This window comes from Cynoglossus semilaevis, chromosome 13 (genome assembly GCF_000523025.1).
Source record: "Cynoglossus semilaevis isolate Cse_v1.0 chromosome 13, Cse_v1.0, whole genome shotgun sequence".
NCBI classification, from domain to species: Eukaryota; Metazoa; Chordata; class Actinopteri; order Pleuronectiformes; family Cynoglossidae; genus Cynoglossus; species Cynoglossus semilaevis.
In genome coordinates, this window is record NC_024319.1 from 13,565,990 (window position 1) to 13,593,231 (window position 27,242).

The 27,242-nt window shown below is 41.2% G+C and overlaps 1 protein-coding gene across 24 annotated transcripts in view; it reads right to left on the minus strand.

Annotated features, from left to right (window-relative positions):
- The window catches only part of plecb (plectin b), a 103,204-nt gene continuing 75,962 nt past the window's right edge, over window positions 1-27,242 (minus strand). For 19 of the 24 annotated variants that reach the window (XM_025061635.1, XM_025061636.1, XM_025061634.1 and 16 more), the window contains 30 exons: window positions 25,930-26,096; window positions 23,806-23,921; window positions 23,118-23,221; window positions 22,629-22,748; window positions 21,926-22,021; window positions 21,697-21,824; window positions 20,478-20,571; window positions 20,229-20,383; window positions 19,771-20,089; window positions 19,606-19,683; window positions 19,353-19,514; window positions 19,157-19,261; window positions 18,972-19,067; window positions 18,763-18,888; window positions 18,488-18,640; window positions 18,047-18,201; window positions 17,758-17,884; window positions 17,104-17,287; window positions 16,982-17,005; window positions 16,350-16,507; window positions 15,773-15,951; window positions 15,555-15,693; window positions 15,077-15,433; window positions 14,913-14,996; window positions 14,727-14,831; window positions 14,545-14,643; window positions 9,610-12,963; window positions 839-7,881; window positions 554-667; window positions 1-342 (listed from right to left, as the gene is read on the minus strand). In XM_025061635.1, coding sequence (XP_024917403.1) covers window positions 1,726-7,881; window positions 9,610-12,963; window positions 14,545-14,643; window positions 14,727-14,831; window positions 14,913-14,996; window positions 15,077-15,433; window positions 15,555-15,693; window positions 15,773-15,951; window positions 16,350-16,507; window positions 16,982-17,005; window positions 17,104-17,287; window positions 17,758-17,884; window positions 18,047-18,201; window positions 18,488-18,640; window positions 18,763-18,888; window positions 18,972-19,067; window positions 19,157-19,261; window positions 19,353-19,514; window positions 19,606-19,683; window positions 19,771-20,089; window positions 20,229-20,383; window positions 20,478-20,571; window positions 21,697-21,824; window positions 21,926-22,021; window positions 22,629-22,748; window positions 23,118-23,221; window positions 23,806-23,921; window positions 25,930-26,096 — 13,140 coding nt within the window. In that variant the 3' untranslated portion in view covers window positions 1-342; window positions 554-667; window positions 839-1,725. The remainder of the gene's footprint in view (window positions 343-553; window positions 668-838; window positions 7,882-9,609; window positions 12,964-14,544; window positions 14,644-14,726; window positions 14,832-14,912; window positions 14,997-15,076; window positions 15,434-15,554; window positions 15,694-15,772; window positions 15,952-16,349; window positions 16,508-16,981; window positions 17,006-17,103; window positions 17,288-17,757; window positions 17,885-18,046; window positions 18,202-18,487; window positions 18,641-18,762; window positions 18,889-18,971; window positions 19,068-19,156; window positions 19,262-19,352; window positions 19,515-19,605; window positions 19,684-19,770; window positions 20,090-20,228; window positions 20,384-20,477; window positions 20,572-21,696; window positions 21,825-21,925; window positions 22,022-22,628; window positions 22,749-23,117; window positions 23,222-23,805; window positions 23,922-25,929; window positions 26,097-27,242) is intronic. The other 5 variants (XM_025061637.1, XM_025061632.1, XM_008323751.3 and 2 more) reach the window with 2 other exon arrangements.

The following is a 27,242-nucleotide window of genomic DNA, read 5'->3' on the forward strand; positions in this document are numbered from 1 at the left end:
TGTTTGCAAAAGAAAAAATTTAATTGCACAAATTACATACATGCAACATGGTGCATCAAGTGAGTTAAATTCATCTGTGCTTCGGCTGAACAGTCAGTGTTACAGTCACCGGTTCAGTGTGGAGATAAGACCAGTTAAAAAGAAAAGGCACTGCTTATTTTTTATTTTTTTTATTTTATTAATGATCAACACAATAGTCAGTATCTGTGTGTTAAATGCATGGGAAAAAAAGCTATGAATGAAATGTGTTCCTAGAAAGGCATCCCAAGGTGATGTCAGGTGGACTCAGCTTCCCTCAAATGTGATGGACAATGGAAATAATGGATTTACTCAAAGGCAGATCTAAAAGCAAAAGAAAAATAGCTACAAATTAAAATAAAATAAAATAAAAAACAGAGCAAAGAAAAACAGACTTCAACCAATGAGCATAAAAATGCAAATTAGCAAATGAAACATGAAACATACAATATATTAAAACTAACATTAAGGAACACAACTAGTAGGTTTATAATTTTTAGGTTTTATTTGATAAACTATATGTTTTGCACTGTACCTGTGTTACTGTGTGAGACTGGGGCTGACTGACAAATCCATCCAAGATGAGGGGGTCATACACTCTGGCCACCTGAGGATCTGTGCTCAGATGTTGTCTAAAGGACTGAGGCAACTGTGAAAAACAAGAGGAAAGAAAACAGTACGTAAGCCTTTCATTCATGTCTTTGAACTGTTCTGAATATTTCACCATCATGTTTGCAAGGGCGGGTGAAAAAATAAATAAAAAATGACACAGAAAATATAACATACCAAACTAGAAAAATTAAAAATGATGTCAACTTACAAGAAGCAAAATAACAGGAGGTGGGGTCTGTGTGCAGGGTCTGACATCAGCTTGGGATTTCTCAGGAACACTCGTATAATGATTTATGGAGAAGCACAAAAACTCAGGCAAAATTATATAGACATAAAACTATATATAGAGACTGATATATAGTTCTATGGTACGTGTGAACAGAAAGAACAAAGCAATTAAAGACGTGAAAGTAACTAACAGACTGCACTGTAATAAATCTGGCACTTTACTACTGTGTTTTTTGTAGTGTGTGTCACACACTATTTAGTGTCTCTCAAGTGTGTATTCATCCTGGATGTGTACTGCAAAAACCCAGGAAATAATAAACATGAAAACATCAACACAAAAAACTTTTTTTTTCATACTCTATACAAACATTCAAATATTTGAAGGCATCTATGGTATTTTTAGGATTTGTTAAAAAACATTGGAACTATGTGGACGTATACCGTCAACCACAATAAAAATAGAAAATATTCTTGAATGTCAAAGGAAAAGAGAAATACTGGAAAAAATATCTTGACATACATATATTATATATTAGTATCAGGAGCCTTAAGTACACAACTTTTCAACAAGTGAAACAAAAATTATAGTAATTTTAAACTGGCAAAAAAATGTATCCTTTTTTGAAAAAATATATATATATATTTAATCAGCACTAAATAAAATGAGTCGATGTTTAATATTACTTGGTGAGAATGTCTAAAGAACTGTCAGCTATATTTGGAAAAACATACTGCAACTGTTGACCACATGCAGGGATGAATAAATTAAATCAACTTTGTCAAGGTCACTGTTTTACTGTGGGAAATGCAACTTATCAGTGCATTATAAATTTGGGCTCTCAAGTAGTTAGACATAAAAGGTGTTGATCAAAATCTGCGGCCATAGCTAGTAGAAGAAGATGAAAAGGAGGAAGATGAGAGGGTCATGAAGCTAGAGCCTGCATCGATGCTGCCTCTCCTTGAGCCAGTTCGGGATCCAGTTCTTGAGCCAGACCGGGAGCCATATGCTGACCCTGGGCCACTGGCGTTGTAGGGACTGTAAAGGCCTTTGGTGGACTGTGAGGACGCTTCCAGCAGCCTCAGACCTGTTCCTTCCTCAACCATACTTTTGTCCATGGCATCTTTGAAGGAGATTTTCAGCTTGGTTTTTGGACATGTTAGGTATTTGGAATAAGCGTGGACATCTCTCAGCTTCTGCGCAGTGCGGGCATCAATTGTCCCCTTTTTGATGGATTCATCGATGGATACTCTGCCCTCAACATCAGGCTCGATAAGTCCACCGGTCAGGTACTGGACCTCAAGGAAGCGCTGACCAGCCTCATAATATAACCAGCCCTTTTTCAGAGCCTGGGAGGCAGACATCTTTACTTTGGTTCTAGGGTCTTCAAATCCATTGAATGCTTTTTGGGCAAGGGTGAGGCGATCAACCATGATTTTATCTACAAGGCCTCTTTCTGTGGCATCAGCGACTGACAGCCTCTCTCCAGTTGTAGGATCAATTATTCCTCCAGTGCAGGCTTGGGCTTCCAACAGTCTCTGACCTGTGATATTGTCTAACAGGTTTCGGTGTATTGCCTCCGTCACAGACACTTTCTCCAGTGTATCTATGTCCAACATGCCAGCTATGGGGACAGTCACCTCTGATGGATCATTCCAGATGACAGCCGGTGCTTTAATAGATGGTATAGGGCTCATAGAAGAGGAGAAAGAGGAGCCAGTGGTGGAACCAAAGGAGGAAGATCGGGAACGGAAGCCCCCAGTATTTCCTGAAAGCATGTCAGCGAATTCTGTAATGGACAGGTTTCCAGTTCGATATGAATCAAGAGCCTTCTGGTCAATGAGTCCACGTGAGATCGCTTCATCAACATCATACTGTCTCCCTGATCTCCTGTCAATAATCATGGATTTGACAGTGCCGTCGGAAGAGGTCATTGTAATCTCTTCCCATTCACACTCTTGTTCAGCAAGTTCCAAGTAGGTCTGGTGGTCAATGAGTCCCTTCCTGTAGGCCTCGTACACTGTCATTTCTTTGCCTGTCTCTGGATCCACAATGACAACTCTACGTTTGCGCACTGAAGATTTGGAGGAAGTCTTCCTTTCACGCTTCTTATCTTTCAGTAGCAGGAGCATCAGGCCTGTATCAGGGTCCATGATGCACCTGTCCATGAGCCCTAGGTAGGTCAGGTTTTCCTCTGTGTTGGGATCAAAGAAACCCTTTGTGTCATCAGAAGGATCAGTCAGGATCTCATTCATTTCCTCATCAAAGAATCCACGTTTGTAGGCCACCTCAACTGGCAACCTGTGACTTTCCTCTGGATCAATGATTCCACCTGTGGCAATCTGGGCTTCCAAAAGACGGATACCATGATCTTTCAAGATGAGTCCCTTTTTCATGGCCTGGAAGAGGGAGATGGTTTTGCCTGAGTATGGGTCCCTGTAACCTGTCACTGCACGCTCTGCAGACAGGAGCTTGTCTTTGAATTCTGGACCTACAATTCCCATTTTTACTGCTTCATTAACAGTCAGTTTCAGGTTTTTGATTGGATCAATGACATAACCTGTGGCAGCCTGTGCTTCAAGAAGCTCAAATGCAGTGCCAGGTCTTATCATGTTCTTCTTCATGGCCTGGTAAATTGACAGACGTTCCTTTGTGGATTCTAAGAACACACCAGCGATGGAGCTTGTGCCCTCAAGGTACTTTGACAGCCTTTTGCTGACTTCTTCTACTGTAATGAGACCTTCATTCAGTTCAGTCACTGTCTGTTGGTCAATGATTTGTGAACTGATTAGCTCCTCCATGGTGATCTGCTTTCTCAGACCTTTGAAGGTCAGCCTCTTGTCTCCCAGAGAAAGGAGGCGCAATCCACCATCTAACTTGCATCTCTTCAGCAGCTCTGCATAAGACAGTTTCTCTTCTGTGACTGGGTCAACAAAGCCCTTTACATCTTCGGCCAGTTTCTCATTAGTTTCCTTGTTCATATAACCTTTTTGTATGGCAACATCTGATGGCAGATGGAACTGGAATTCAGGATCAATGATACCACCAGTGGCATTTTGGGCCTCTAAAATTTTCAGAGCATAATCTTCTGGAACAAGATCCTTTTTCATTGCCTGGAAGAGAGAAATAATTTTGCCGCTGTATGGATCTTTGTAGCCGGTGACTGCTCTTTCAGCTGACAATAGTTTATCGTGGATTTCAGGACCCACGACACCTTTACGGACAGCTTCATCAACAGTAAGAGTCTCGTTCTTTACTGGATCTACAAGGAAGCCAGTGGCAGCTTGTGTTTCCAGGAGGTTCATGGCTATTTCTGGTGTAAGGAAACCTCTCTTCATTGCTTGATAAATGCTTAACTTGGAGCTTGCATCAGTTGTGACGCCAGCAACGCATCCTGTGCCATAGAGATACTGTTTTACACTGGACAACTCCATGACGTCACGGATATTCCTCTTGCCGTGTTTGAGGAGGTTGTACGTCTCCAGGTCAATGATGCGGGCATTGTACAGCTCCTCAATGGTTATTCTTCTTCTCAAGGTCATATAGGACATTGGACTCTCATTTCTAATTATCTCTCTCTGCTCCATGATCTCAATGATAATGATGATCATCCTCTCTTTGGTGATTTTACCTGAGCGATACTCATCCATTAGCTTTTGCCTTTCAGCATCAGGGAGCAGTGTTGAGTTCATGACATCCCAGAGATTCAATGGTTTATCAGCAAGGCCTTCAATTGGGATATCAATTTGAGTGTTGACCAAGTCACTTTGTGTTTGTTCCTCTGTGTAGAGATATGTCTTCTCCACAACAGTTGGAGACTGAGGTTTGGAGAGTGATAAAATGTACAGACCTGTCTCCGGGTCTCTTTGGCATCTGTCTTTGAGCTGGCTGTATGTTACATTTTCATTGCTCTCTGGGTCTGAGTAAGCCTTGTTCTCATCAGATGGTTCAGATAAGGTCTTGGAAATGTCTCTGCTGAAAATTTTCTTCTCATATGCAGCATCTGCTGGCACACGATGGCTATTCACAGGGTCAATGATGCCTCCACTTACCATCTGTGCCTCTAACATTGGCAAGGCATGCTCCTTCAAGATAAGATCTTTCTGCATTGCTTCATAGAGAGAGATTTTGTTGCCAGTAAATGGATCCTTGTAGCCAGTGACAGCTTTCTCTGCAGAGAGGAGTTTCTCATGGACCTCTGGGCCAATAAGACCTGATTTCACTGCCTCATCCACCGACAGGAATTGGTTTCTGACTGGATCGACCATGAATCCTGTTGCAGCCTGGGCCTCAAGAAGTGCGAGGCCTGTATTATGTCTGAGAAGCTTTTTCTTCATTGCCTGGTAAATGCTCATTTTCTCTTTTGTTGGCTCTAAATGGATACCAGCAATACTCTCAGAACCCTGCAAATATTTATGGACACTGGGGTTCTCACTGACTTTGTTAGGTGTTATTTTGCCTTGCTGAAGGAGTTCAAAAGTTGGTCTGTCAATGATCTTGGAATCCAGAAGAGAGCTGGCTGAAACAGGGGCTCTCAGACCCTTAAAGCTTGACTTCTCTTGTTTCTTGATCTCTATTTCTTCCACAATTGTGATCATAATTTTAATTAGTTTTTCAATTGTAATCCTTCCAGATCTAAACTGTTTGAGGAGGTCGAGCCTTTGTTGTTCAGTGAGATACTCAGAGTTGAGGATTTCCCAGATAGTCACCTTTCTGCCCTTAAATGGCCCAGAGTCAATCTCAAGTGTGGCCTGAGTCATGGCCTCTTGTGCCTGTGCCTCTGTGAATGCTGGCTCATCCTTTGCATTAATTGCTTCATCAGAAAGTGGAAGAAGCTGGAGACCCGTTTTCTTGTCAGTGACACATCTTTTGAAGAGCTGTGCGTAGGTGACATTTTCTTTTTTGTTGGGATCCAAGAAGCATTTAGTTTTATTTGTGGGATTGTCCAGAGACTGCTTCATTTCATCATCAAAGAAATTTCTCTTGCAGGCAACATCATGAGAAACATGGTAGCTTTTTACTGGATCAATGATGCCACCCGTGGACATCTGGGCATCAAGAAGTCGGATTCCTTGTTCTTCAAGAATGAGGCCCTTTTTCATAGCTTCAAAAAGAGATATTGTTTTTCCAGTGTAAGGGTCTTTGAAACCAGTAACAGCTCTTTCTGCTGACAGAAGCTTTTCATGAAGTTCAGGACCAACAACACCAGCTTTGACAGCTTCATCAACTGTGTACTTCTGATTGAGAACAGGGTCAAAGATATAGCCAGTTCCTGCCTGAGCTTCAAGCATGATCAAGGCAGGTCCTGGCCTCATCATGTCCTTCTTCATTGCTTCATAGAATGACATTGTCTTCTTTGATGAATCAATAATTACACCAGCAATGGGGTTAGTTCCCTTCAGTGCTTTGTGGACATGCTCCATTTCAGAAACATCTTTAACTGTTGCTTTGCCCTTTTGTAATTGGTTGTACAGGTCTTTGTTGATGGTTTTGGACTCCACAAGCTCAGCGGCAGCAACAGGTGCCCTTAGGCCGTCAAACAAAATTTCATTTTTCTTCTCCTTATCCTCTGCCACAGTTATCACAATTCTGATGATTTTTTCAATTGTAATTTTTCCCGTCTTGTATTGCCGAAGAAGGTCCTTCTTTTGGTCGTCAGTGAAGTACTCTGAATTGATTATTTCCCAAATTGTGACAGTCTTTCCCTTGAATCTTCCAAATGGAACAGAGACTGTTGTTTTGTTGAACACATCCTTGGTTTCTTCTTCTGTGTACATACTTGAGCATTGAGCAGCTTTGTCTGTAATTGGAAGGAGCAGGAAACCTGTGTCAGGGTCAGGGGTGCATCTTGCCATTAGCTCAGAGTATGTCAGAGGTTCCTGGGTGCTGGGATCAAAGTAACCCTTTGTGTCATCTGATGGCTTTTCCAGGATTTTATTCATTTCTTCATCATATAGTCCTTGTGTATATGCTATATCATTTGGTACACGGTGACTATTGATGGGATCAATGATGCCACCAGTGGCAAGTTGGGCTTCAAGGACTCTGATGGCATGGTCATGCTCTATGAGACCTTTCTTCATTGCTTCAAAGACAGAGATCTTCCCACCAGTGTATGGATCTTTGTAACCAACAACAGCCCTCTCAGCTAAAAGCATTTTGTTATGTAGCTCAGGCCCAATTAAGTTCTCCTTGACAGCCTCATTAACAGTGAGCTTCTGACTTTTAATAGGATCTAACATGTAACCTGTGGCAGCCTGTGCCTCAAGAAGGATCTGGGCTGTGCCTGGAGTAATCTTCTTCTCCTTAGATGCTTGATAGATGGACAGCTTCTGAGCAGATGGTGTCAATACACCAGCAATGCATGGATTTCCTTTGAGAACTCTCTTCAGATTGTCTCTTTTACCTAGGTCTTCCACAGTGGCTTTTCCATTTTTAAGGTTATCAAAGTCCTTCTTTGGTAAAAAGCCGATGTCATACAGTCTGCTTGCAGGTACCTTATCACGAATGCCATCAAAGGACAATGGATCTGGTTTCTTTTCAACACTATCTGTCACATCACCTGCACTCTGTCCATTGTAAATAGTTTTTGTTGTCTCAACTATTGTCACAATTTCTTTGGTGTGTTGGTCTTTCGCTGCTTCCTCAAGCTGTTGCAGCTTCTCACGCAGTTTCTGGTTCTCTTCAGCAAGGATTCTTTCCTGCTCTAATCTCTTATTTTCTAGCTCTTGCATTTCTTTTTGCTTGTTATACATCTCTGTTTCAGCTGCTTTTTGCTTATTTAGAGCTGCGTCCATTGTGGCCTGAAGTTTCTTCTTCTCTTCCTCCATCAATTGTCTCTGGCGCTCCTGTTCTTCCTTGAGAGCCCTGGCCTTTTTAACTTCTTCTTCAAACTGGCTCTCCAGCTTCCTTTTCTCATCTTCAATGAGTTTTTCCTTTTTCAACAGCATTTCCTTTTCTGTCAGGAAAGTCTGTTGCATCATGGTTTTCTCATGCTCTATTTGTTTTTGCTGTGCATCAGCAATCTGGTGAATAAAAGCAGAAAAACATGAGTTACTACACGGCATTAGTGTCGACACATTCTATTTCTTGTCGTCTTCACTTAGTTCTTTTTTAAATAATCTTAATGCTTTTTGAATGACTAAGACAATAACAATGCACTTTGCTTATGCACATGGGTCTAAAGAGAAACGCCAGTGTAAGTGTGTTTATGTTGCCAATTTGTTTGATTGTTAGCTTTGTTTTTGTAAAGATACAAAATACAAATGTCCTTAAATAAACCAGGTTAATTAAAATAATAAATTGGTCTAGTAAGAGTTTTTAACTCCTTGATGCCAATTCTTATATCCTATTTATTTTTATTTTTTGCATGCTAAAGGAGAGCACATACTTTAACTTAAAGCTCAGTTATTATTGTTGCTAGTACTGACATTATAAATGAGTAAGAGTACAGGTGATCCAACACATCCAATGTGTTTAGCGTTAACCCTTGTTTTGATTTCCTGTAAAACAAAACCTGGCTAAGAGACCAAAATAATATAACTAAACCCACTGCAACAGGAAAAACTTTCTAACAAAACAGTACTTTGCATATTTAGCTTGAACTAATTAATTGATTATTTAAGTCTACAATGGCCATTTATCCAAAACTAAATGTTAATTTCTACATGAACAACTCAGGGAAAGCTGACAGCATCTAACACCTTCTCTTGTCCTGAAGTGCCACATCACAGCTAAATTCCAATTTTTATTCTAACATAATAAGAGTAAAACCCAAACTGGGTCAGTTTGAGGTAAGATCCTAAATATGTAGGATTTGGACTAAGTTTGAGACTGGGACAAGCATTTTTGAGTTTGATGCCTGTTAATAATGTTTAACTACAAAATTATCTGCAAAGACTAGGTTCTCTGAATGTCAAGTTTCTTAGTTCAGACCAACTGTGTCCTCAAGAACTTTTTGACACATTCTTCAGTAACAATAATAAACCTGGTTTCTAACTCATTAGGTATAGATGTACAAAATAAACATGATTTCCTACGTCACTTGGTTTAGTTGTTAAAAGCTAAAGGCAAGGTTCATTTGTAAATTAATTCATTCAACCGCTAAATGTTTGCATTTACAAATGGACAAATAGATCTTTTTGGTTTGGACGTTACTGCTCTGGCTGTGTTGGATCATAAACAGTATCATCTTACCATTGACAATGACAGCACCTGTGAAACACTAACAGAAGCGCTTAATGCTGGAATTAAATGGATATCGCCATTGGGTTTATTTAATGACATGTTAAACCATAACTAACTATTGAAAAGAAGTGGGAGTCACATAAAACTGGTCAGTGTCATTATGTGTGAGATTAAGATTAAACGGAGGTTGTTTATTGTTACAGATACTCTAGAGCTAAATTAATATTATTATTTCAGCACTATGATGCATTACTGCTTTTGTTTTATTTATTGTTTTCACCTTAACTGAAACAAAATTTGTAAAAGAAAAACTGAAAAGAAGTATGAAGCATGTCATAGAACAGCGAAAAACATTCCAGGACACGGGGAGACATTCATGATGGGATATGCATGAGCACAGTGCACTGTAAATTAAAAATAGATTAAAATCATAATCAAAGATATGGTTTGGATGATTAGTATTAACAGAGAAGGGGATAGAGGAAATTGAAGAAAGGTGTGTTAGTTTTCAGATAGATTTTTACAATGACATAAGCTGCTTTGTTATGCCATCTTTGACACAATACCTCTTTAGACTTATTTTGAAGTTCTTCGGCCTCCTTTTTCAGTCTAGCCTTCTCTTTCTCTAGTTCTGCAATTGCTTCGCGCATATCGTCTGCCTCTTTGCTGCAAGTAAGTCTGTCCACTTCCAGTTTTTCCACCACTGTCAGTTTTTCTTTGGTGGATACTTCTGTCTCGTGGAGTCGGGCAGCGATTGTGTCGGCTTGTTTCTTGAATTTTTTAGCCTCCTCTTCTGCCTTGGCCTGGGCTTCACTGAGCTGAGTAACCTGAAGTTTGAGTCTTTCTGATTCGGCTATGATCTCCAACTGCCTCATCCTTTCTGCTTCGAGCGATTTCTGGTACTCCTCTGTTTCCTCTTCCAGACGCTGCTGCATGAGCTGTTTATCCTCCAGCAGTTTTTGGGCCTGCTCCTGTGCCAGTTCTTTCTGCTTCTGGAGCATTTCTGCTTCAGCTTTGAGCCTTGATGCCTCCTGAATGGCCTGCATTTTTTCCTTAAGCATTTTCTCTGCAAGAGCTCTTTGCTGATTGAGATCGTCCTCTGCAATCTGTCTCAACCGCGCAGCTTCTTGGGCTTCTACGCTAAGCCTGGCAGCATCTTCAGCAAGCTTCTTCATGTTTTCAGCCTCTTCTTCCAGGAACTTCTGTGTGTTGTCTTTGTCTTTCTTGATCAGACGCTGATTTTCCTCCTCGATTCTGTTCTTGAGTTTGAGCAGTTCTTCCATTTGAACCTTGACTTTGAAAAGTTCTTCCTCCACTTGGGCTCTTTGTTTAACAGCATCATCAACCTCATCTTTCAAGCGCAGCAGTTCATTATCAAGGACAGATTTCTGCTTGTCAGTGTCATCAAGCTGAAGTTTAACCTTGGTCAGTTCTTGCTCTACCTGGAACTTTTGTTTTAAGGTCTGCTCTGCTAGTTTCTTGTGCTTTGTCATTTCTGTATCGGCCTGCTGTTTCTGCTTGAGTGCTGATGCTTCAGCCTGTGCTCTTTTGGCAGCTTCAAATTCGGCCTCTTTCCTCAGTCTTTCAGCATCTTCCTGAGCTTTGGCCTGGTTTGAGGCTTCCTCCTCTGCAGCTAATTTTTGTTTTTCTGCATCCTCTGCTTGTTGACGAAGGAGAGCTGCTTCTGTCTCTGCTTTCTCCTTTGCGGACTCTGCTTCTTTGGCGAGCTTTTTGGCCTTCTCATACTCCTCCTTAAGCTTATGCAGCACAAGACTGTCTTCTTTCTGTTGAGCAAGAACATTTTGGACCTGCTGCTCAGCTACACTGCACTTCAGGGACGCCTGCTGGGCTGCAACAATATGATTTTCAGCTTCTTTGTCGGCCTCTTCCTTTTGCATCCGGGCTTCTTCTGCTTTTTTCTTTAGTCGATCGAGCTCATCCTGGGCAGCCTTGCGCTGTCTGGCTGCCTCTTCCTCAGCGGCTGCAATCTTCTTCACCTTCTCCTCAGCTTCCCTCCTCTTCTTCTCCTCCTCGAGGGCAAGTTTTCGATGTTTCTCGGCCTCCTCCTCTGCTCTAAGCTTGCTTTGCTGAGTTTCCTCTGCAATGTTTTTCAGTTTGTTCAATTCTAGTTCCAGGTCAAGTTTTCCAGATGAAGCCTTCTCAAAGTTGAGCTTTAGAATTCGTATTTCTTCTTCCACAATTCTCCTTTGTTTTAGTGTGTCATCGACAATTGCCTTCTGTCTTTCCATTTCAGCCTCAGACGATTTCTTGAGTAGAATTATCTTCTCCTCTATTTCTTGCTTGTGCTGATTTGCCTGGTCCTCAAGTGATTTCCTCTGGTAGGCCTCATCTTCAGCTTGTCGGCGAAGTCTCTCATTCTCTGCCTCCTTTTCCTTCAAGGCGATTTCAGCCTCCGTTTTTAAACGTGTGGCGTCACTAATTGCAGCCAGCTTCTCTTTGAGAATCCTCTCTGCCTCTGCCCGCTGACGAGCCGCCTCTTCTTCAGCCACTTGTCGCTGGTGCTTGGCCTCCTCTGCAATTGCTCTGAGCTTGCTGGCCTCATCAGCCAGGTCCTTCATCTTTGCAGCCTCTACCTCAAGGAGTTGCTTGCTCTTCTCTGTATTGGACATTGTCTCTTTTTCTGCCTTGGATTTCATTTGGATAAGAATGTCCATTTCGCTCCTTACTTTGGCCAGTTCATCCTCAAGAAGTTTCCTTTGCTGTTCAGCTGCGATGACTTCATTCTTCAGGCGATAAAGTTCATCTTCAAGCAGGGTCCTCTGCTGTTCTGCGTTGTCAAAGTCGGCCCTCAGCCGAATCAATTCCTGTTCAGCGTTGAATTTCTGCTGGGCTGTGCTCTCGGCCAGTTTTCTTTGCCTCTCCAGCTCTTTCTCAGCCATATCTTTTTGCTTCAGGGCTGACTCCTCAGCTTTGGTCCTCTTCTTTGCTTCGCGCTCAGCTTCTTCCTTTTGTTTCTCGGCTTCATCCTGAGCGAGGCTTTTATGGTGAGCTTCTTCTTCAGCCTGAAGTCTGAGACGAAGAGCTTCATTGGCTTTCTGCCTCCATTTTTCAAGTTCCTTTTCAGCATCATCCCTGGCTCTTTCTGCATCTTCCTGTTGTTTCTTCAGGTGTGTGGCTTGTTGCTGCAGTTGAAGGACTGCCCCATGTTCTTGTTTGAGGGATTCCTCTAACTGGGATGTTTTTTCCACAAAGGAGATTTGGCTGCTCTGGAGCTCAGCGGCAGCACTCTTCTGTGCTAGCTCTTGAGCGACAACAATTTGTCTTTCTTTCTCAATTTCAGCTTGCTTTACCCGCCTAGCTGCCTCCTCTGCCTGCCTCCTCAGATCTTCAAGATCTTCCAAGGCCTTTTGCTTTTGGCGTGCAGCTTCCTTTTCTGCCTCAGCCTTGCGTTTGAGTTCCTCCTCTGCCATGCGTTTTTTCTGGGTTTCTTCGCTGACTTGTCTGCGGAGCTTCTCGGCTTCTTCCTGGGCGGCCTTTCTAAGTCTCTCAGCCTCAGCTGCTCTATCACGGAGTTGCTTAAGCTCAGATTCTGCATTGTACTTTTGCCTTTCTGTTGATTCAAGCTGGATCCTAATGATGTGGATTTCCTCCTCAATCTTGGCCCGGCTCTGAAGAGCCTCATCCACCTGCAGACTTTTGTCCTTGATCTGTTGTTCTGAGATGTTTTTCAGCTCATGCAGTTCCAACTGGATGTTGTGTTTTTGTTTTTCCGCATCTACAGCAGCAACTTCTCGTCTGCTCACTTCTTCTTGCATTTTGATTTTCAGCTCGCGAGCCTCTTTTTCTGCTTTGGCAATAGCCTTTGCGTGAGCTTCAGCTAACTGCTTTTGTTTGTCTAACTCAGCCTGCATCTCGGCCATTTTTTTCTGCTCTTCCGCTTTGAGTTTCTCTGCAGCTTTCTGCATTAGTGGAAGCAAATTGTAAAGAAAGGATTATAATCAAGCATGATAGATTAAAGGTAACACTTGGCATTAATTAGCTCAAAACAGTGTGGATTAAGATTTGTAATTACTGGAGTAATTACAGTTTAATCACACTGGAGCACCTTAATGCTCTGTATTACCCAGATAATGTTAATGTTAAAATTAGCTCAAGGATCATTCACGTGATGCAAATTAGATACACAAACATGACAGTGATGTTAAATTCACAATGCAATCAAAAACAATTAATGACAAGACAATTTGGCGGGAAAAGTATTATGATGATGATGATGATGATGATGATGATGATGATGATTAATGTATGGATACAAAATTTCACTTCACACACAGCAAGAAAGTCATATGGCATGCAGCTGCAGCTATATATGTAGTATTATTAAACCAGATATTTTATAATATATTTTGTCACATAAATAAATAAATTTTTTTTTCAGCAAAAAGCTCTAGGTGCACAGTATTCTAATGTTTCATAAAACTACATGTTAAATTTTGTAGTTATTTTTTACATATAGAATAAGCGTATACTTTTCCAACGTTATTCACGCCACTCAAATGACATGTTTTTATTTGAAACCCATGCACTTGGGGTTCTTTAAATCACTAGTTGTTCCACAAAATAGAAAGGGAGAGGAAAGGAAAATGTCATGAGTAAAAGTTTCAGTTTATATCAATGTTCAGTGTTATTAAAAGCACAATAAAAATATGAAGAAAAGTTAGTGACCACAAGACCATATAGATAATGAGGCTGTTATGAAAGAATAAAGAAAATGTATGATGTAGAAGTGCCTGAAAGAGACTCAGGACAGTTGAAGTAAAGTGACAGCAAAAGATGCAAAAGGCAAAACACAGAAGCGATACGAGAGGTGAGATACGTGTAGAACAGTGAAAGATTTACCTCTTTAAGATCAAACAAGTTAAGCGCTCATCATGGGAAAGCACTGGCAAGCAGTTAAGAAAAGCAAAGAAACAAACCAAACAATTAGGGTTAGAATATAACAGAAAACTGTTAATTTAGAGAGTGGGGAAAAAGGAGAGTTGGAGACCATGACAAACATTTGTGGGTTTGAGTTTAACTTTGGGCAGAAGGATAAGTAAGAAAAGGAAAATCCAAACAAGTGAAAGAAAGAACCCCTTTAAAAAAACTGGGATGCACAGAATACACACGATGAATGGGAATGAAACAGCTGAAGCTGTTTACACACAAATGGCAACATGTTTATTTCTTATTCAATCCGTTCATTTGTGTTGATGTTGTCTGTGCTGCTCGCACCATAAAATATGTCCTGAACTATATTTTCCAGCTACAGCATGCCAATGTTTTCTGCGTAACTAGTGCAAAGGGACTATTTTGTCACCCGTACATTAAAATATATGGATGTGTGTTTTTTTTTTTTTTTTGGGGAACTGTGTGAGTGCATGCGTGCGTTGCAGTGATCGGCGGTAAAATGCTCGGTGGTTCGGTCGGTTATTTGCTTTGACTGTTAGCTTTGTGTTAGAGTTTAGTTTGTTTGGGACCCTCAGACAGTTTTCACGCACCTCCTCGTCCTCCAGGCGGCGCTGCGTGTCAGTGATGAACTTAATGTACTGACTCGTCAGCGTCATTAGCTCGCTGTACTTAGTCCTCAGGGTTACATACTGATAAAGGGAGAAAGAGACAGAGTTGAAATCCATAACCAGGGTTGGGGAAATATTCTTCATTAACTGTGGGAATATCGTACCTCCTGAATAATGTTGTCGGAGGCTGAGTCCAGTTTGGTTTTCTTCATGGGAGCAGCCAGAGGCTCAACCTGAGCTTTGTAGGCAACAAGCTGGAGTTCATAGTCCTATTTAATAAAGAAGCAGCCTTAAACAGTTAGTAATGTGCGACAACATTTAAGAAGGTATTACAAGTATAAAATAAGGACCTTAATAGTATCAATGTATGCTTTGGCATATTTTTGGCATTCATCCACTCTGTCCTTGTTCTTCTCAATTTCTTCCAACAGTTTCTGTAAAGAAATACATTTATTGAAGTTTTAACAGTTTCTTTATAGTTGAGATTTTGAACATTTTGTTCAAATAAACACACCTTTTCCTGAGCAAGCTGCTCTTTCAGAGTTTTGCTGTCGGTGATGGGTACAGCTTGGATCTTCTCTTGCCTCTTCTTGGCCTCAGAGATCCACTGGATCAGCCAATCGTAGCTCTCGCGGTAGTAGCCCAGCTGACGGCCGAGCTGATCCAGCTCTCTCTGACGGAGGTCGATCTGGGTGAAGACAGCCTTCCAGCGGTCTTGGAGTCCGGACAGGAGCTGGCGATAGTGGTCCAGCTCCACGTCACGCTCGCTGTGCACGCGGGACATCTTGTTGCTCACAGCGGAGGCTTTCCTCAGCTCTTCCTCCATGGAATCGAACACTGGCTGTTCATTCTCAGCCTCCACCCGCATTTTCTGTGAAAAGAAACACAAAACAAGCATTGTCAAAACCTTTTTTTATTATTTTATATTACCCAAAAAGTATCTAACTATAGATTGCATTTTCTATTACACACAGTAACTGTATGGGGTTTACCTTCAGCTTTGCCCTATAATTCTCCACCTCCTTGACGTCACTGGGGACAGTGTGAACCTCACGCAGACAGTCTTCGTACTGCTTGAGAACACCCTCAGCACCCTGGGTGTTGCGGATGACCATTTCCACTGTTTTCAGCCTAGAGAATGATCAAGTTAGTAACATGACCGATGGAAAAGAGAAAACATTCCCTTAGACGCAAAAGATCGCTGACTCACTTCTCCAGGTAAATGGAGGAGAGCATGTGGGCGTGGTCCATCTTCTGCACGGTCAGGTCGAGCTCTGAACGCAGCACAGGAGCAGAGGCCGGCTGCTGGGCTGAGGACAAGACTCCCTCTGTCCTCACAGTGACCTTGTCCAGGTCTTTCTTCAGGCCCTCCAGCTCCACCTGGACTTTCTGCACGAGAGAGGAGACGGAAAAAACACTGAACAACTGACAAACGGCTCAAACTGGAAAGCAATTGATTTTTACTGTGATGGAGGAGGATTTTTGAATTTGACACAAAGATGAGTTCAGAGCGAGAAGCGCAGCTAGAATTCTAACTCTGGAGCATCTGTGGATCAAACGGCAGCAGCAGTGGTGAGGAGGGTTGAGAGTGTATACAAGTTTATATGACCGCACTAAAATATAATGGGTGAGAAAAATAATTTTATGTTACTTTTTATTCCATATCCAGTCTTTATAAAATATTCATAAAATAATTTAACTCATTTTACTTTATATTATATATAAAAATTTAAATCCATATTTACACAGTATATATGTGTGTGTCTGTGTGTGCGCCTGTGACCTACTTTCTGTTCTGTTGTTTTCTGAACACATTCTTTCAGAGGCTCCTTCTCTATGGGTCTGCGTATGCGTTCCACAGTCCGGGCCTCACAGTTCTCGATTTGCAGACGCAGGTCCTTGATCTCAGAGATGTAGTTCTTACACAGTGTCTCGTCCTGTTGACCTGCGGGGCAAACATACATAATTGTTCAATACATTTAAAGCCCCTCATAACTCTGCTCACAGAGAGGTCAGGAATCTAGACCTGTTGAAAAAGAATTAAAACAGTTGAAGTAGGTGTTTTGTGTTCATGACACATTACATGTCATGTGTTTGATGACATCATTCTGAAGCCTGGCTGTACATGCAGTTGTTGTCGGCTGTGGTGAAAACACACTCAGCTCTATATGCACTTAATTATTGGAATAAACTATGAAGCAATAAATGATGTGGAAACCACTACTATAATATAGTCGCATGACAAAAGCAGTGCAAACTGTAGCTTAACACAAAACACCTTTGTTGTCTTGTTTGGTGCAGATGTGCCAAAAAACCATCATGCTGTCAAAGAGACTGTTGTCTTTACTCTAGGACTAGAGCTTTTCTAAGGCCTGAAACATGTCCACACAGCAGCTCTGTTCAGCCCTTTCTCACTCACCCTTGAGGTTAACAACCATTTGGCCTGAAAGGTAATTGACATTAGAGAGGTGACAAAATGTTCTCGGCACATTTTGAAAATAATCCAAAGCCTCTGTTTGCTCAGTGGAGAACCCAGCTCACCTTTCTCCATGGAGCGAAGCAGGTTGTTGAAATGCTGCGTAGACTTGTTGTAGTCACCCTCCACCTGCATGCGGTCATCGGCACCGAACAGCTGGGAGTCCTGACTGTCACGCATGAAGTCCTGATAGTGGAGCTCCAGGTTCCTCATCAGCAGCCGGTATTCTTCTGGTTTCATGGTCTTTAACTGGACAGGATTGAGAAGTGAATCAAAGACTTAATTAATGTGTGTGCTTTAAGTCAGGGATCATGGTCCCTTTAGTAACTGCACTAATGACAACACTTTAAAATCGGGGTCTTCAAAATATTTCAGGCAAATATATGGATAATAAATGTACAATATATGTAGAATGTATTTTTGTTATTTTATATTAAACTGGACCTGGTGCCACATGTAAACATTTCTTGATCTTTTGCATTATACAAATCTATTCGTACATTCTTGATCTTTTTGCATTATACAAATCTATTCGTACATTTACCACTAAAAGATAGTGGACCCCTTGTTGAAGACCGTTCCCTTAAAGAATATTAATGTAATGTAAATTTTCTAATAAAGTTGAATTTAAGACAGTTTAACTCATTCGTTTTTTGAAGTATTATTATAGTATTAGTACTTTCCAATACTAACATTAATGTATTGCCCTAACTACTCACCATGGTGATGTTCCAAGAATGAATCTGTGTAAAGTCTCTCATCAGGTACTGCCACGACAACAGACTCTTCATGTCGATGTGGAGCAACTGCCACATGGAAACCATCTGCTGATGAGCTGCGTCCAGACTGGACAGGACAGAGGACAGAGATGCATACAGAATACTATGAAATACTATGACAACTACAGTAGTCATTTGCATTAGGAAACATTAATGTTTAAGTTGATGTAGGAAACAGAATGAAAACATCCCACACAGGTGAATCTGTTCTATATTCCCTGGTTCTCACCTGGACACACTGTCCATAGCCTCCTTGTTGACTGGAGGAACAATGAAGCAGACAGAGGGCACCACTGCCTCGTGACCCGAGTGGTTCAGGACCTTCCATTTGAATGGCTGGGAGTTGTTGAGGAGAGCGCACTCATCTGCTTTATGGACAGTGATCTGCAAAGAGATTTCCAGAACGTTGAGTTGCCAGTTCTGACCCGGGGGTCATCAGGACCATTCTTCCGTTGCAGGACTTACATGGATTGTAAACTAAGGAGCAGGTATGTGATGTCATCACACAAATATATCATTAAGTAGCAAAGGAATTTGAATAGGACCATATATATATATGGTACATAAATATATACATTAAAATATATAATCTATTAAAACAGTTAGTTGGGGGCTCAGGTTTATTTCCATGAAACATGGGTGGTTCTTTATTTTTATTTAATTTTTCTACCTCCTGTTGCTTGAAATCACAGACGGCCTGAACGGGCAGTTTGCCCTTGATGGAGGTGGTGGGGTTACGTGGCTTCAGCTGGACGATGGACTTGGCTCGTTTGTTCAGGCCTGTGACCATGGTCTTGAATTCATTGAGCTGCTCTCTCTCCTCCTGCGGAGAAAAAAATATGAGAAATTTAACAATTTTTACATGACAAACATATTTTTTAAAAAGTGCTGTATTCTGATTGTTTTTAAGGTGGAGTACATGGAGTACATGACTTCATTTCTTACCGCAGCGTCCTGCAGCAGGTCCTCCAGCCGCGTGGCAGTTGTGGAGCGGTCACAGCTGTATTTCTTTTTCATGTTCTCCTGCATTTTTTTCATCTTGTCCTGAGCATCTTTGACATCTGCAAAGAACTGCAAAAAGAGGTAGTGATTAAAATACTACATTATACTGCTATATTTACAAAATTATCTTTTGATGAAAATAAGTCCCATACCTGATAGTAGGCTGTGTTTTCTTTGAGATGGGCTTCAATGCAGCAGCAAAGCTGAAGGATCCAGCTCCACTGAGTCTGTAAGGCAGCTGTAAATGCCTGGTAGACAATATTTAGAAAAAATAAACAATTAGTACTCACTCAGCAGTTTCTTTTATGCCCTCTCACAGTCTCATCAGTGCAATTACCTCAACAGTCTTCTTGCCTGGATGTCCGTCCCTGACAAGTCTGTCTCCCAGGGTCTGGATGTCATTAATCTTCTTCTCCCTCAACTCCAGCTCTCTCATAAGACCCTGAAGAGTTTAAAACAGAAAAGTCAGTCAGATCCTCCCAAAGATAAACACGTGTGACCTAATATTACACATTCAAAACAAAAAAACCCACAGAGTAGTTGTCTTTTTTGGCTGTCATGTTGGAGTTCCTGTCGCTCCAGTCAAAATTGACTTCCTCCTCTTCTTTGTCGTTCAACCACATCAGTTCCTTGGTGGCAGCGCTGACAAAAGCATGGATTGACTCCAGGTTCCTCAGACGGAACTTTGAGGAGTTCTGGAAGACATAACATTTCATCTTAGAATTCCCAACATTCAACACAGAGACACTGATGATTTTAGATAAACTTCATATGAAAACTTCTCACCAGTAGTTTGCCATACTGAAGGTCCAGTTTACCCAGGTATTCTTTGTAGTTTCCTCTGCTGACAGGAGAAATCTGTGTCTGCATTAAAAACAAAAACAAAAAAATTAGTTAATTTGAAATTGATTTCAAATAAATCATTATTCCGGCTCTGATAGGCAGTTCTACCTCATCTGCCTTGGCTCTTTCAATCTTGGACCTGAAGTCCTCCACAGTCTGGTGCAAGCCTCGGTGGCTGCCTAACTGAGACTCCACAGAGGGAAGATCAGATCCCCACTGGGCTTCATCGATCCGCAGCTGGTTCTCCTCAACCCAGGCCAGCAGGTCTTGAACATAGCGCAGAGTGACGTCATCCATCTCAGGTCGCACCCTGGTGGTGGACTGCTGAATGCTGCTCAGATTGGCCTGGGATGGAACCACTGCAGACTTGAGACGTAGATTGTAGTCACTGCGCAAGTTCACCAGGCGCTCGTGAATGCGGAACACCCTGTAGACAATACACAGAAATCAGGATGTCTGACTGTAGTGTTGAAATTTACTTGGAAATTCATTGTAAGACAGTAGTTATAATTTTTATATAATTTGTAGTTGTAGTAATGTATTGTTGTCATGTATGCAGCACCCACTTGCGGTACATGTCTTCAGCCTGAGGGTGGCGCCCATCCTTGAGTATCTGCACATCGTTGAAGAGGAGGCGGATCATTTTGTCGGCCTTGTCCAGCTCCCTCTCCACTTCTGCAGTGTGTTGAGCTGGTTTCCCTGAACTCAGCAGACGGATGTCCTGCAAAGAAGGAGGACAAGAGTCGTTAATGTAAATGTAACAAAAAAAAAAAAAAGAAAGAAAGAAAAATAAACAGTATAGAAGTAGTACTTACAGTCTGCAGCAGAGTTTCCAGGTGGCTGAGCTGGTCATTACACAAACCAGACTCCATCTGGACTTTACTGACAATCCTCTGGAGCCTCTCGAGTCTGGATCACAAAAATAAAAGTTCCTTCACTATGATATCAAACACAAGAGAAGGCTTTGAAATAAATTAATCTTTAGCATTTTTTTAGGTTTTAATCATAATAATAAAACATCTAGAAAGCCCGTAGCAGAAAACTTTCTTCATAGCATGAGTGATAAAACCTACTCCTTAGAGTCATGGCTCATGGACATTTTTTTTTTTTTCATTATGTCGGAGGAGCAGAGATGAACAAACACATGCAGTGAATCTGCTAATTCAGTCGCTGCACTCCTCCAGAACCGTAAACAAGACGATTAGATGACCAAACAATCTTGTGACAGGAATTACACCATGTGCTCGGCGTGACAGAAGTGCAGAAAGAAAAAAATATAACACAGCAGCTGGCTGCATCATGGGAAAGCAGATTACCCAACGACACATAACTAAGTTATTTGGCCAATACTATAGAGATTTATTACATAGACGTTTCACCAGGTATTCAGAAGTAAGGAAGCTTCAGTCTTGTGGGTTTAAAACTTAGTTAAAGACATTCTATTCCAGGACCATAAATACATTGAGAATTGGAGCTAAAGCAGGGATGAATTTATCATGTAAATAGGAGGGGAAAAAATGAAGGCAACAGCCAATCAGATGTTGGCATCTTGCTAGAAGAATGTTTGCTGGCTAGTAGGCAGGATATGGATATATATATATAAATATATATATATATATTTCCATGATTTTATTTTACCATGATTTTAAAAATTAATTAAAATTTATTTGTGCCATAAATGTAAGATTTAAAAAACATATCTATCTATCTATCTTTCTATCCTTCTGACACAATTTAAAATATTACATTTAAACAAAAATGACAAAGCCATTTCTCTACATTTGCTCCCCTTCAGTCTAAACACATTCAATCATATTTAATCATAAAATTCATTCATTATTTGTAAAATTTTAAAGGCCATTGACATTGTGAAAATAAATAAATTAGTTAAAATGTAGTTTTAGTTTCAAAGGTAATTTTACATGATGAAATATTATCAAGATTTTATAAATATATTATAATATATTTTTTATATATATTTTTTAAATAAATACAGTTTTTTTAATAGTGGAGTATTATATGAACTGTCCTGACCTCTCAAACTCTGTTCTCAGCAGTCGCTCTCTCTCCAGGATGGCAACATGGAGTCGACCCCATTCTTTCTCCACATCGATGGGATGGTACCCTGGTGGGACCTTCACCTGACCAGCATGCACAGCACTCTGCAGCCAGATGGAAGAAGATCAGAATTTATAAGTAATTTGTCTTTCTGAAAACAGTTTGGATATAAAAGAATTCAAAGAGTGGATCAGTGTCAGCTTGCCTCAAAGGACTGGTAGACGTGTTTGGAGTGGTTCTTTTCAGACTCCTTCACTGGCAGCTCGGTCTCTTTGAACTTCAAGAATTGGCGCCACAAAAGCTAAAGGAAACACAAATAAGAACTCAGTTACAGTAACTGATATGTGTCCAAAACCTGGTCTGATCTGGACCAGGGTTTGGTTCCCCTTGCACTTACTACAGCATAAAACTAGACAGTCCCAAAGTTTCAAAGGTACACACCCCATAATTTGAGAATCACTAAAATAAGCTGCAATCATCAATGCTCAAAAATCATGTTTTAGTGTTTTTCAGGTCCAGAATTGAGGCAGATTTGGACAATGCCAATTCAAGTGCTGATGATATGACTTTGGAGAGATTTAGGAAAACTACTGGAGTCAGTTCTGCTTTTATTCTGTACCACTGACTGGGAGTGGCAGCTGGAAATTCTCCTGAGGATTAAGTCGCACATTATGTGCTTCTGGCTGTGTTTTCTTCCTCTTCAGGTCTGCCCCACCTTGAACACAGAACACTCTGAATACACTTTATTCTTCTCGATTATTCCGAGGTCAAACAGTCTTTTCTTTGATCCACTGATGAATGGATGCTGAGCTCACGATATTAAGGTGGAGCTTCGTAGCAGCGATATTAGCAGCTGGTAATTAGCAGCCTGGAGCCATAACAATGTAAAATTTAGCACATCAGCTCACCTCTATCTCCTCGTAGCTGGCTGGGAACTTCCTCTCCTCGAAGATCATGACATGGTGGCGGATCCACTGGAGCAGGATGGTCACCAGCTCGTAATACTCCTGCCAGCGCAGCTCCAGCTCCTGCAGCCGACGCAGCAGAAAAGAACATTTAAATCTTACAAAAACAAAAATGCAGACATAAGGAGTCTTCTTCTACTCTGCCTCCATGTTGGATCCCCTCACACACCACACTCAATTAGGCAGCAACAATACAAGACTTGTGTGAATGAACAAGGCGCCAGGCAGCAGGGAAGATAAAGACTGTGGGAGTAAAACAGTAGGTGACATAAGTCACCTACCATATGAGATTACAGTAAATACTGGTACTAAAAAACACATTAAAACACAAGACAACAAAGAAAAAAACAACCAAATGGTGTGAGGTTTAGTAAATAAATAGTAAATAATAAATGCAGAATGAATGACACGATTCATTCACCGAGTGCTTACGTTTGTTCTAACACCATCGTGAGTGTCCATCCGAGGCATGACATCATACAAGGATGAAACATAGGTAATGATGGACTTCTCATCGGGGTGAGGGACGTCCACATCTGAAAGGATGAAAATAACACTTTACCATTTCATGGTCAACAGCAAAAACAGTTTGTTGTGTAGAAAGTAAACAAAAATACTGGAGTAAACTAGTGCTGGACGATTTATAAACAAATAAACTAACAAAAACAGGTCACAGTAGAGGTTTACAGCTGGTATGACATTCGTCATCAAGGTAACATATAATAAACAACACACTGGTTTGAAGTGATGTCCAAAGACCAGCCTGGGGACTGTGATGACCTTTGAACACAGTTGTGAAGATATTCCTTACCTAGATGAGTATGAGTTATGGCCTAGTATGTGGGAATGACAGTTTTCTGTTTGGTTGCTATAGCAACCTAGTGGCGGGGGAAATGACCCTCAACTTACTAAACATTGTTTTATTATTACAAACTACAAAAGTTGTAAATTTGTTCTTTTGAATTGTAGTTAAACATAAACCTAGAAATTTCTACGACAATGATTCCCATTGAAATTATTGCACTTTTCTTTTTTGACAAAGTCAAACACTACCTGAGATTGTTCGGACCATTTCTGCATAGATCAGTGCTATAATGTATGTGTTGTTTGGGGAACCTACCCTCAGGATCCAGCAGGCGTGTCACCCCCAGGTCTCTTTCAGCCACACTGAAGGCCTGTTCCAGGTTCTCCACATTGGTCTGTCTGTACACTTTGCCCATGTCGATAAGTCTGGGGCTGAAAGAACAGAAAGAATGACACCATTATCCACAGTCATTTTCAACATGTCCTGTCCATCCTGCTGAGGGTCAGAGGTTTGGTCACACAACCACCTATTCACCCGTCTGTGTTGGCTTGCTGAGTTACTGACAGAGTCCACATGTTTGGTCTCTAACAAACCTGTGCCAGCACCTGTCTTTATCCTGTCCTCTGGGTGTTTGAATCTATCAAACATCAGAACCATTTATGGATGGAATGCATTTGGAAGCAGCTCATATAATCAGGCCTGACGCATCTTTAGTCAGCAGCCAGCCACAACTTGAAGAAGACGAGCGTTCATGTCTACAGAGAGCAGCCAAAGACGGCTGTGTTTACGCATCACAGAAAACCATTTATCACGCATCAATATTCAATGCTATAACCTAAAGCGACCCTTTTTTCACCTTTAAAAATCAATTGAAAAAACATCTGTTCGTTCATACTAGTCTCTGATGAGTAGTTGAGCTCCACTGTGGCCATAAACCGGTGAGGACTCCAAATGCTTTACTTCCCGGACAAAATAGTGCTTAGGTGGCTTAGGGGAGCTGCTAATGCTCTGGACATCTCTTCCATTGATGTTTGGTGACCTCCACCGCTGACCCAGTTCGTCAGAACTGGAACGAGCCCCAGAGCTGTGTGAACCCCAGCCGGAGTCCCAGGAGGATCCTTCTGATGGAATGTCCTCACAAACCATGATCACACGGTTGTTGACGTTGCTGACAGACCCTGACGTGCTGTCAGTGAAGCCCACGCTTCCTTTTCTACTCTTAGATTTCTTCCTTACGCTGAGCATCTTTGAATCAGTCAAGGAGAAGCCTGGTCCAGTTACAGTTCCAAAGAAATTAGGTCAGCATTTATTATTAACGGTGCCATCATCTGACCAAACAGCATAAAAATCCATCGTCCATCACTGTGTGTGAATCCTGTTCATCCTTCTGCTGAGATGTACAAGCCAATTAGCTTCTTTAAAAAGCATCAGTCGCTGAGTACTGGTAAAAACCTGGACCAATACTTCTGTCCAAATGCATATTCAGGAAGCCAGCAGCACACTCTTTAATGTAGCAAGCATACAGTAGAAAGCTACAGCTGCAGTACCGCCTACATACCACACCCTGACATTAATGTGGTCACATGTGACTCCAGGAGAAAATTCTTTTTTAAAAAAGGTGCAGGTACGAGCTCAGGTTTCAGGAACCTGCCCCTGCAGGTATCTCTTTCATTCACGTTATATTATATATCCACAGGAAAACATTGCACAGGGCATTTAATTTTCTCTCATCCAGTGCCGCCTCTCTCCTGTTTGCTTTGAGGAGTCTGCATGAGTCACTGTGTTGTTGCATTGACAACAATAAGCCCCCAGAGCCAAGCTGTTTTGGAAATTCTTCCTGAGAAATAGACGCACATTTATTTCCCAGAAACCTATCATTAGCTCGTAATCCCATAAAAGTAATAGTACTGTGAAATCACAGCAAAAACAAGGAAAGTTCTAGAAGGTTCCTCAGTAGGCTGGCTTGTTAGTTACATGTTTTGGTATCAATTTAAGTCAAATAAAAAAAAAGAAGCAGAAGTGACAGTAGTTTGTTTGTCCTTTGGCCTAATAAACCTAGGTCTGAGTTCTGTACTCAATTGCAGATTTTTAATGTGCTAACTTTGTCATAAATAATATAGTTCTCAGTTTTTAACTAAAATAAATAATGCTTAAGACATTTTAAAAGTTGCTTTTTAAATGTCAAGCAACACACAAAATGAAACCTTACATTTGCATTTTGGTAAATAAACAAACTCAAGAGTACTGTTGGCTGGGGTAGTGAGACCCTATTGGAGTTAATCACCTGAAGTGACAAAAACCTCACACACATTTATGTACTGTATATAAATAAAGGCTGTCAATCGTTTAGAAATGTGAATCTGAATAACCACAGGTGGCTGTGGATTGACCAGCAGTGGTACAGGACAGATTAACCAGCATCAAACTGTCTCCACTCACTAGTGCTTGTGGATGACGGCGTTGAAGAGTTTGCCGTCCCTCCAGCTGGTGGAGAAGTTGTCACAGCGGAGGCCTTGGTAGCCATCGGTCATCCTCTGAGACCAGAAGAGCAGCTTCTCCTTGGCGGTCATGTCCTCTGACTGACCGTTCACCTGGATGTCTGAGATCTGAGATTGGGAAGAAATGGACAGGTCAACAGAGAGGCATGAAGGTCACAGTGGAGCATGTACGCTGAAGGAACGAGGAAACATTAGTCATTAGTGGAAACCAAAAGATGTCATTTGGGGGAAATTACTTTTCACCAAGGTTGAGTTTATATTGTGAGTTTATTACAATCATTAGTTTGTGAATTATTAAAATTGTCATTGATTCACATTGATCTGTGCCAGTTTATTTATTCCCACATAAATACTGATGATTTTTTCTTTAAGATCCATAGACTCTTGAGTCTCTTGATTAAGGTTTTGCTTACAGGTCAGGTGCAGTTAACATCTGCACAAACACCGCTGCACCTTCTCCTTCCCTGAAATACCGTCTGCCCTGCAGCTCTCAGTAAGCACAGGAAATTTTCTTGCATACAGATTTTTTGCAAAGTTTGCGAAGGAAGGATGTGGCAATGTTTTGAAATTGCTGTGACACGCCCACCAGCAACATCCCTTCCAGATCATCTGGAGTTTATTCCCCGTCTTCACTCTTATTTCACTGAAGTGCTCTTAGTTATAGTAAACAATTAAGGATGACTGGTATTAAAGACTTTGTCCCGATGACTCACCAACACTCCCTTAGACCTCTGCTCAAAAGGACTTTTGGAACATAGTAGCCTATATCATCAGGTAATAAAGGATCTTTCAGGAGATCATCTGACCAAAATACCATTATTTATTTTTTCCTTGTTTACCCTGAATAATCAGATAAGTCCGGGTGTGGCCAAGACAGGCAGGCAGTCAAACTGATGCTTAACTTTTCTGAATTTTGGCAGCTGCAGTACCGTTCTACTGCAATGTTCCTGGCATTATTCAAGAATGTTTAATTTCCTTTTGAGAGCTTAACTATTTGATTTTATTTTCAGAAAAATAAATAATTGTGCTGAGCTTTAGTCTGAGTCAGACTGGCTGACCCCAATCTGAGAGATCGCATGTTCATTAATAAAGGAAACAAAATCAGAGTGACTCATACTTACACACCCTTCACGGTATTCGTTTTCTCCTTACTGTCATACCTGACACTAAATACTCTTCTGTGGTGTTAGTCTGTTATGACACTGTTAAACGTCTCGGAGAACATGGGTCAGAATGATCAACGTTTGATTAAAA